This window comes from Trichosurus vulpecula, chromosome 4 (assembly GCF_011100635.1).
Source record: "Trichosurus vulpecula isolate mTriVul1 chromosome 4, mTriVul1.pri, whole genome shotgun sequence".
NCBI lineage: Eukaryota > Metazoa > Chordata > Mammalia > Diprotodontia > Phalangeridae > Trichosurus > Trichosurus vulpecula.
Window position 1 is genome coordinate 79,478,828 of NC_050576.1, and position 11,035 is coordinate 79,489,862.

An 11,035-nucleotide genomic window follows, 5' to 3' on the forward strand; every position below is an offset into this window, starting at 1 on the left:
ACAAATTAATCAATCTAGATAGTTCATAGGGCTCAAAATCAGAAGTCTAGGATTGCTCTGGTTCAAACACGGTTCATGATAGATCCAAGAAATACCACTTAATCACTCAGTATCTGTTTCTATATCTGTGGAACTACAATAATAGAACTAAACAACCTTTTTTACCTTCCAAGTAATTTATCAGGATGGGTAACATTTATGTCTTTGCTTAACACAGTATCTGGCACTCGACTATGAGCTCCTTCAGATCTGTCTTTTTTTATTAATTGTATCCCCAGTGCTTAGTGCAGTGCCTGGCGCACAGTAGGCATTTGATACATGTCTATTGGGCAGCCAGGTGGCACAGTGGACAGAGTGCCAGGCCTGGAGTCAGGAAGACTCATCTTTCTGGGTTCAAATCTGAACTCGGACACTTACTAGCTAGGTGACCTTGGGCAAGTCACTTAACCCTGTTTGCCTCAGTTTCCTCATATGTAAAATGAGCTAGAGAAGCAAACAGCAAACCCCTCCAGTACCTTTGCCTAGAAAACCACAGATGGAGTCACAAGGAGTTGGACACAACTGAACAACAACAAATGTTTCTTGGATTGGATTAGTAGGTGCTTGATAAATGCTTATTGACTATCAGGCATATCACTGGAATTTAATAAATGCTTGTTTATTTGGTTCAAGTTTTCTCACGAAAGGAAGAGCTCACATTTAAATACTGCTTTTAGGCTTATAGAGGTCTCTTCTTAACAAAACAAAACAAAACTATTGTACCCATTTTACAGACAAAACAGTGAGGCTCTGGGAGGTGGAGTAATTTGTCCACAATTACCAAGCTAGCAAGTTTCTGGTCCCCTGACTCAAGAGGTCAGTCATCTTTCTGCTATCTAGCATTGAGGAGTCCAAACTGGGGAACAACTGTATTCAGACTTAGGGGAAGGTTTAGGGTTTTCTCAAAGAATTTGAAGGAGTCTAATTAGGGGAAAAAAATCTAAGATTAGTGATTAGTAAGCATGAAAGAACTGATGTACTCTGCACCAACATTGACCCCAAATGCTGCCACCACAGTCTGCACAAATAGTCTTCCTTGATTATTGGATGCTAATAACTGCTGACATTTCTTTACTCTGCTCTATAAATGTGCTCCCAGTAAGGAGCCCACGGGTTTCTGTTCATAATTCTCCTATAAAGGTACCCTTAAGGTAAACGTCACAAAAATGGTTAGGACAAGGTGAAGGAGACCCAACATTATTTATAAGACAGGCCCTAGTGTTTTCTGGAAAACATACACACACACACACACACACACACACACACAGAGGATATGAAAGGATTGTGGGAAACACCAATTCTCTATCAGTAGAGTTGCAAACTGGTCTAACCGTTCTAAAAAACAATTTGGAATTATGTAAGAAAAGTTAATAAATTGTTTTTTAGCCCAGTGACACCACTGCTAGAATTATACCTCAAAGATGTTGTTGACAATAAGATACACAAATATCCATTCAGCATTAGTAACATTAGTAGTTCATAATTAATAAATAAAATATAAATAGATAAATATATTGAAATAAAAATAAATAAAATATAAAACATAATAGATAAATAAAATAACATTAATAATGGCCAAAAAAGCTGGAATCAAACTATGTATCCAAAATCTGGAGGGGGTGGGAATGGCTGAATAAATTGTGGCATGTGAATATAATAAACTTTTATTATATCATAAGAAAAAAATGAATATAAAGAATTCAAAGAAACAGAGAAATACTTGAATAAAGTAATGCAGAGTAAAGCACTGAGCCAGGAGAAGTGTACTTTTCATATTATATTCCTCATTAGATTGTAAGCTCCTTGAAAGCAAGGAATGCTTTTACATCTTTTTGTATCCCAATATTTTGATTATTAGCAACATTAGCATATTATTATATTTACATATTAGCATACGTTATTAGCATATTAATATTAGCATAGTGCTGGGCACATACATCAAATGCTTAATAAATGTTTATTGTTTGATGTACGTGATTTACAATGTAAATAAGGGTACTATTCCCTAACAACAAAACTCAGAGCAAATAAAAAGGACAACACAGGTACCAAACTATTAAAGATGTAATCAGAGGCCTGGCCAATGAAGGCCTAATCCTTCCAGCACGCTCGTATTTGTCCTTCCTGAGGAGTTGTATATAGAGTGTATGAAGCTGTTCCTCATCTCATTCCAGTCACATCTGGAACTCTGGGGAGCTGGTTTCTGGGCTTGAATGACTGAGGGGTTGCCACAGCTGGTGTGATAGTGAAAAGTCCACTGACTAGATGTGGGACAAGAGGAAGTGATAACTCAGGAAAGGCTAAACTAGAATTGAGTTCCTATAGAAAAGGGACCACCTGCCAATTGTTTGGTCTCTTTTTCCTTGGCAGAATTTCTCTGAGTTTCCAGGTAAGGAAAAGGATGGCAGCTTTGCCACCAGTGTCTGTGAGCACATGGTAGCTTTGTTTCTTTTGTGTTTATTTTTTCCTACTCTTGGGTGAATAAGTACCCCAAGATGGAATTATCCAGAAGGTGAGCGTGGGAGCTCTAGAAATCCTCAAGTGCCACCCAAACCATCAGAAGTCTTACTAACAATCACTGACAGTAGCATTGGTAGTAACTAACTTACTACCTGGGCAGTAGTGGGTAACAACAGAGGAAGCATCTTCAGTGACATGTAAGAAGACAGTCATCGGAGGATAGTGGTGCTGGATTCAGGGATCATGATCTCTTGTGACCGAGAGAATCACCCATTAGGAAGGCACCAATCCTCAGGACCCAGAGGAAATCTACCCGCCATGGCAACTTCATGGAAGAATCTACAAATGGAGAAAAGGATTTTCAAGACCAGGAATTGGGAGGTACCACATTGCCACATGTGTTCTCTACATGTGTACCTCAGAACCATTTTTAAGTTTGAGCCCAGTCTTACCTCGTGGGTGCAAAAAGACAGCATGCCCCTGGTTGGAGAGGGGTACTGTTTTAAATCAACTGTTCTTGCTATACTTTTTCACTAAATTGTTGCTGTTGTTCAGTCATTTCATTTGTGTCTGATTCTTTATGACCTCATCTAGGGTTTTCTTGGCAAAGTTACTAGAGTGGTTTGCCACTTTCTTCTCCAGCTCATTTTATAGATCAGGAAAAACAGAACTGAGTGACTTGTCCAGGGCGATACAGCTAGTGAGTGTCTGAGGTCGGATTTGAATTCAGAAAGATGAGTCTTCCTGACTTCATGCCCAGCTCACTATCCACTGTGCCACCTAGCTGCCCTATCAGTAAATTACCTTTTATAGAAGCTGATTGATTTCAATAATAATGGGGCACACACTAGTAGGGGGTAGGGGCCCCTTATTTTAAATAATTAAGTCATCTATTTTAACCTCAGGAACTAAAAAACCCTAATCTTGAGTGGAGTAGTAATACTTTCTGAGTACCTGTCTTGCCAATTTGTCTAGCCAGTAGCCTAGAGTACGGTGATACAAAGATAGCATGCATCCTTTCAATTAACAAGAGGTAAACTACAAAGGTGACCCATATTATCAGTCACAATCACTCTTTTAAAGTTGGTGGAGATGGGTGGGGGGAATGCATTTTGTTAGGGGTTTGCTTATTTATATGTGGGGATGTGTCTCTTGTGTCAAAGGCATTATCAATGAAATTTTTAAAAGATGCATTGTGCTCCTACTTTCCTGCAATTGATTTATTCTTTTCTCATATGCTGAGTAGCGATATGCCTCAATTTGTGACATTACAATGTGCAATTAGTTATAATTTTTTGGTGGTGAGGAGAGTAAAAATAGAAGTCTTTATAAACCCATTCAGAGAACTTCCCTTCAAGAGAGAAAGCAGAGGGAGAAAAAAGGAAAGGAAATGAGGGTAGTAGAAAAGATAAGAGTAAAGGAATCTTGTTTGGAAAGAACATGAGAGACAAAGAAAACAGAAGGTTATTGTGGAGAGAGGTGAAATAAACCAAACATATTAGTTAAAATCTGACATCATCCCTCACACCTAGTGGCCATACTATGTAAATGAAAAGTGATGTTACTGTATTGTTATTGTTCATAACAGTTTGAGGGATTTTGTAAACCTGCCTAGATGAATTTGATGAAACAATTGCCAACGATCCTGTTTGACCCTACAGAACTGGAAAGTTGGAGACAGACCCGCAATAACCAAAGAATATTATGTTAATGGTACAAGAGAACAGAATTGTTACCCCAAAATAATAGGACTTTACAAAAATTCTGAAACTGCTCAGTGTTAGCACGCATTCAAATAGAATCTCCTTTTATGAAGAGCTCATTTGAAAAAATCTTTTACAAGAAAAAAAGACAAATAGAAAGCAAATCACATTTTAGGATATTACGTCAAAAAACTCTACTCAAATGAAAATGACCATATTATACTGTAATTATATGTCCAGAACCATGTAGCTACCAGGGTAAACTGTGCAGAGTATCCTGTCTTCAGCTATACCACAAGACGCAAAAAGCTCTCCAAGAAATTTGCCAAAGTACAAACTGTAATGTGCATTTTGGGCCAAGGGCTTTCCCCTCTCCCTGCTCCTTTTTCATATCCTCATGGAACTTGGCTCAGCCCTCCATCATTTGTTGGCAATGAAAACCAAAGGCAGCCTTCCAGAGCTAAGGCAGTGCCTAAACAGCATTATGGAATTGAACAGAATACACACAGGGGCAAATTTGCTTCTCCCTCACCCCAGTCATTAAAACTGAGTAACTATCTAACAGAAGAATGCTTCTTTTTAGTAATAAAAAAATGTCTGTTCAGTCAACTACTTTAGCCTAAGAGATGACATAGGTTTTAATCAGAGAGTATGAAGCATCTCCCTACTTATCTTCCATTTGTGGTACATAGGGATCTGCAGGTGGGGAATAGTTGAAGGAAGAGTTTAGGGAGGACATTTGGACATGGGAAAAGTGGATTATAAAAAGGTGCCCCTTTTGTGATCCTAAAGAAGAAACTATGGTCTGGGATAAATAATATATATTTATATAAATATTTATTTATAAAATATATTTATAATAAAAATAAATAATAACTGCTAGCATTTATATGGTGCTTTAAGCTTTGCAAATCCCCTCATAAATATTGTCACATTTGATCCTCACAACAACTGAGGTAGGGAGGTGCTATTATTATCCTCCTATTACAAATGAGAACACTGAGGCAGATGGAGGTTAGAGACTTGCCTAGAGCCACACAGCTACTAAGTATCTGAGGCTGGATTTGAAGTCAAGTCCCCCTGACTCCAAGTCCAGAACTCCATCCATTTCACCACTTATTCTAATGAATTCTAATTCTATTCTATTTTCTAATTCTATTCTAATAGTTCACTTATTTTAACAAAAAATTGAGACAAGTGTACTCAGTTTTCCAATGTTAATAGATTTTGAGACTACCTAAAATCCACTTTTGATAGCTCTGCACAGTTTGGTAGAGAATTTCAGGTGAAAAAAAGTGTCCCAGGGAAACAGAACACGATGATTTGAGCAGACCTCTCACTTAAACTACACAGAAAAGGCCCCCTTTCAGGCATTCTACCAAAGTCTGGTGGAAGAGGGCCAGAGAATCTAGGGAATAATAAATCAGAAAACTGGGATGAATTTAAAAGGACAAGGCCCATCCCTGGACTTCAATGCCTTCATCTATAAAATGAGACAGTTGATCTCTAAGTTTCCCACCTCCCCAGGTGACACAGTGGAGTCAGGGAGAACTACGTTTAAATTTGGCCTCAGCTATTTACTCTCCATGGGGCAACTGATATCTGCTTTCAGCTTTCTCAACTGTAAAATGAGGGCGATAATAACAGTGCCTGCCTTCCAGGGTTGTTGTGAGAATCAAATGAGAAAATATATGTAAAGTCCCTGGCACATAGTAGGTGCTTAATAAATTCTCTTTTCCTTCCTTCCTTCTTTTCTAAAACATTGATTCTTTGAAAAATCTGCCATGCCTACATCACAGGGTTGTTTGTTGTGAGCACCAAATGGTAGGCGTGAAAACACTTTGGAAATTGTAAAGAGTTATGATTATAGAGTTCATTTTTGCAAAGTGCTTTCCTGTTTAAAAAAAACAAAACAACTGTGAAGCAGGTGGTGAAAGTATTCTTATTGCCATCTTACTGATGGTAAAAACTGAGCTTTAGGGAGCTTAAGTGATCTGCTGGAGTGAACTCAAAGGTGAGCTTAGGTCTGCGGTTCCAGTACCCTCTCCTCATACCAGAATCTTAGCAAGAATCGGCAAGTGTGAGGAACTTCCATTGTGGAAGGTCCTTCCACCAAGGTGAATCCTAACCTGTCTACTAGTATTAAATAAGTCCTGAAGGATTGCCTAGGCCCATTGCTTTGTCTAGCTTTAGGAAATAAACTTCAGAGGGAGGATTTGAATTCCCTCACTCCAAGCCTAGTTCTTTAGCCATTACATCATACTACCTGTTACTAAAGCAGCAGCAGCAGCAGCAGCAGCTTCACAACACCACTACTCATCTAATGGCTTTCATTTCTACATCAGTACCAATACAGAGGTCAGTTAGGTGGCAAAGTGGCCTGGAGCCAGAAAGACTCATCTTTCTGAGTTCACATGCGACTTCAGACACTTACTAGCTGTGTGATCCTGGGCAAGTCACTTAACCCTGTCTGCCTCAGTTGCCTCATCTGTAAAATGATCTGGAGAAGGATATGGCAAACCACTCCAGTATCTTTGCCAAGAAAACCCCAAATGGAGTCAAGGAGGGTCAGAAATGACTGAAAAGAACCAATACTTCCTAAAGTGGGGTCCTCAGTGCCTAGTGCAGATGTCCCCTATGACTTCAAAAGATCCTTAAGAATTTTATCTTAGCCTTCAGATGCTGGTGAAATATAAAATAAAACCTGAAAGAAGACGTATCTAAAGGATCATAGAGCTGGAGAGGTCTCAGAGTCATTCTAGTCCAACACCCTCATTTGCTGAAGCAAAGAGAGGTTACATGAAGAGGCAGGATTTGAACCCAGGTTCTCTGACTCCAAAGTCAAAGGATTCTGTGTATACAAAGAGTGGGAGTCCAATTCTGATTGCGACACTAGGTCATAAGCTGCCAGAATCCCTAACCACCTGAACCATTTCATAGTATTATAGAGCTAGAGCTTGCAAGTACATTCTTTCCTAGGAATGCACAGAATAAAACTCATAAAATTTTAGCCTGAGAAAAGACATATGCCATAATTTAGTCCAGGGGTGAGGAACCTGTAGCCTAGAGACCACATGTGGCCCTCTGGGTCCTCAAGTGCAGCCTTATCACTGAATCCTAGGTCCTCAAGTGTGGCCAGGGCCTCAACCCTGATCTAGTCCAAGCCTCTCATTTTTACAGATAAGGAAACTAAGGCTTGATGCTGCTAAGAGCCTCACAGACAGTCTAGTCCCAGAAAAACTAGGACTAGAACACAGATCTCTTGTCTGTCTGGTGGTCTTTCAGCATCACTGCTTCATCCATTTTTTTTTTGGCATACTTACATAACTTCCTTGAAGATTTTTAGCTCTGATTACCCACAAGCATTAATTCTTAGGTGACACTCATTCATACTGAAATCACCTGCTTTGTTAACCACTCATTGCCTATTAAGTACAGTAGTGCTTTGAAAGCCAAACATTTTATACAGAAATCTCTGTGGGTTTTATTTAAAATAATAACCGACTACTACTAGAGAAACAATATTCCATTGGTACTGATGGGTTTTTACAAAATTCTTGCCTGTGATTTGAAACACACGCGTGCACACACACACACACACACTCACTTCATACATACTTTTTCCACAGTTCCAGTCATGTACAGTACTGTACTGTATTAGCTCTGTTTGCTTTCTCTCCTCCCTACTTCTGCCATCAAGTTAAACCAGCTGAGGCTGATGGCTTCTTCCCTTTCCCCTCCGCTCCCCCCAACCCGGTCTTGCTGCTTGTCTTGTTTGGGATTTGTAACCTCCCGGTAATAACCGACAGAAACTGGGAAAGGGTTACCAGTTCTCTGTCCTCCACTTGTAGGCGAACACCTGACAAATCAGCTCACCTTGGCCATTATTCGCCCATCTCCACATCCACAGGGCTCCTTGGCAAGTCAGCCCGCCCCATTCCCCTACCTAATGCAATCAATACTGGGAAGTGGCTTTTTAGACAGCTCCCCAGACACCCCTATGTCTCCCCAAAGCACTAGTGACTTGTGGAGCACTCCGATGGAACTCAAAGTTCCTTCCTTCTGGGAAATAAACAGAAGAACTGTTTACCTTCCAGAGGGCGTCTCCTTTAGGATACAAATAGCCGTGCCATGGGACGTCCTGTTTCGGGTGGCATATTTGAGGCTGGGGAATGCAAAAAATGAAGCTGTTGCTGTAGGAGGAGTAAGGAGAAAACACAGCCTTCCAGGTGGATGACGGAGAAACACCTCCCTCACTTAGGTCCCGGAGTCCTGCGCGACAATTAATCGATCAACAAACATTAAGCGCTTACTACGTGCCTGGAATCGTGCTAAACGCTGGGAACACAAATCTCTCCAGCTCCCTGGGAGCTGGGCGAGAACTTGAAGGATAGACTGGACAGGGGCGAGGTTGGGCGGGGGGGGGGGGGGGGGCGGAGGAGGGACAAGGGAATGGAAGGAGATGGTACCGGGAACAAGTGTTTGGAAGTGAGTGGGGTCTGGAGAAGAGGTAAAGAGGTACGAGACGATGGAACATAGTAGTCCAGCCACATAAAGAGCCAAATTCTCAGCTGCCAGTCAATTATTGCCAGGGTTCAGGAGAGGGAAGGGCTCTGAGGGAAGCAGGTATTTACAAGGCTGGGCGGGTGCGAGTGTGCCGAGAGGTTGCTGAAGTTTCCAAAAGGATGGCGCAGCCCCTTTATCGGGATCGGCAAGTCTGAAATCAAGATTTCACTTTTTCTCTTTTCTCTCTCTCCCACCATCAGTGGTCGCCTGTCAGGAGCTCAGAGTGCCTAAAACAGCTTGACCACCCCGGCCGTTTGCCTTCCCCCGCCCCTGGAAGGCTGAGGGGTGTGTGAGCTTTGGAAGCACCACGTTGTTCCCTTTCCCCTGCAGGCCCCCACTCCGCTAGGCTGAAGCAGTGAGCCTCTCTCTCTCCCTCCTTCACTTTCACCTTGGTACCATAAGATCTCCCTTCTCCCCTCCCCACCCATGGGGCGACGAATCCAATTCCCCTGCCCTCCGGCTCTGGTGCGCACCAGCCTGAGACTGGCACGCATGGGTGCATGGCTCTCCTTACTTCCCGGGGATGCCGAGGGGGACAGCCCCCAGACCTATCTTTCTCCGTCTGCCTTTGTCCCCCAGACTCACCAGATGGCCATCCTGTCCTTGGGATAGTCCAGCCGCTCCAAGCAGCCCAAGAAATGGGGCAGCGTGTGTGCAGCGTTGCGGGCCAGGATGGTAACGAACACCGTGGGTTTCTGCAAGGGCGACTCTGGGAAAACTACCACCTCCACCTCTGCCTCTGGGTCTTTGGGGTCCGCCTCAGCTGCGAAGCGCGCCCGCAGGCAGCTCCAGAGCGAAGCCAAGGAGAGTAAGACCAGCAGCAGAGACCAGGCGCGAAGGGTGGCGGGGCGCTCAGCCATGTTATGCGCCCGACAAGTCCTCTGGCGAGGCTAGTACCGAGCCAGGCTTCCCCGCAGTCTGAGCGGAGCGAGGACAGCAGAGCAGCCAGACGAGGCTGAGCCGGGTTGGGCAGAGAGCGAGGGGGTGGGGATGAAGGAGTGGGGGGGTGCGGTTCTGCTGCGGAGCTGGAAAAGGCTGCTGCCGCCGCCGCTGGTGCTGCTGCTCTTTTTGTGGTTGCTACCCCTTCGGCTGACACAGTCACTGCCACTGCTCGGGCTCCCCGCAGAGAAGGCTGCAAGGGGGGAGATCAATCTGGGCTCAGCCAGCCTAAGTCACTCACAACTTTACACTAGTTTTATAGTGCTCCCCCACTCACCCCTCCCCTCCCTCTAGTCCCAGCTTAGCTGCTTAGGGTTTAGGAAATGTACAAACTCCGTAACCTGCCCGACCCCGTGTTCAGCCTAGACAGCCTCAAACAAACGTGCCTGTTTGGTTGTTTGTCCCCAGTCCCGCGGAAAGTTCCTGTTGGGCTTGGTGTGTACGCCTGAGGTATGTGGTTTTCTCTCAGAGGTGTCCGAGAGCTCAGAGGTGTGGTTGTCTGTGCCATTAGACGCCGGTGTGTACACACGCACGCGCGCACATACACACACACACACACACACACACACACACACACACACACACACTCACACACCCTCTCCCAAGAATGGCTTTTTGTTCTCCCCAACCAGTTAAAGCACAGTCTATTCCAGGTTTCTTCATACCTCTCTGTTCTGAATGATAGTGTCTATTGACTTGACAATCATTTAACAACTGAAGGAGAGTTTCATAAGTGGGGAGGAGCCACTCCATCGTTTCAAAATCATAGTGGCTTTTAAAAAAAAAATCTCTACACAAAACATTTCCCATTTTCCCTCCAAACAAATCTTCTTTAGTCTTATGGTACCTTCTACATAATGTTTCACGTAGAACCTGACTCATACCTTCTGCAGCTGCTAGTGGCCCCCAATTACTTTGTCTTTCTTTTGTATACGTGTTTATTTTTATTTCTGTACTTGTTTTCTCTCCCCCTACCTCCGCCTGAAAGTAAGGTTCTCGAGGGCAGGAACTATTTCATTTTTGTCTTTTTGTCCCTCAGAGCCCAGCCCAGTGACGGTCACATCGCAGGGATTTCATAAATGCTTGTTGATTGACTCTTCTCTCAAGAGAAGCTGAAGTTCAGGGGGACCGAGTTGATCCCCAGTTGTTGTTGTTGCTGAGGAGGGGGCCCTCTGGATCTATTAGAAACTGGAAATGAGATTCCCTCTACCAATGCAGAACGACAACCCATTTGAAGCTTAGAAAATTTTCCGGGGGGTGGGTGCATTTAGGAGCTAAATTACTTGTCCATAACAGTCAGTAGTATATGTCAGAGGAAGAACCTAACG

General features: G+C 43.2%; 1 protein-coding gene across 1 annotated transcript in view; it reads right to left on the bottom strand.

Moving 5' to 3' along the window:
- Nucleotides 1-9,628, bottom strand: part of COLGALT2 (collagen beta(1-O)galactosyltransferase 2) — a 137,175-nt gene extending 127,547 nt beyond the window's left edge. Inside the window, exon 1 of the mRNA XM_036756427.1 lies at nucleotides 9,354-9,628. Within this exon, the coding sequence (XP_036612322.1) occupies nucleotides 9,354-9,628 (275 nt within the window). The remainder of the gene's footprint in view (nucleotides 1-9,353) is intronic.
- Between the last annotated feature and the right edge of the window lie 1,407 nt (nucleotides 9,629-11,035).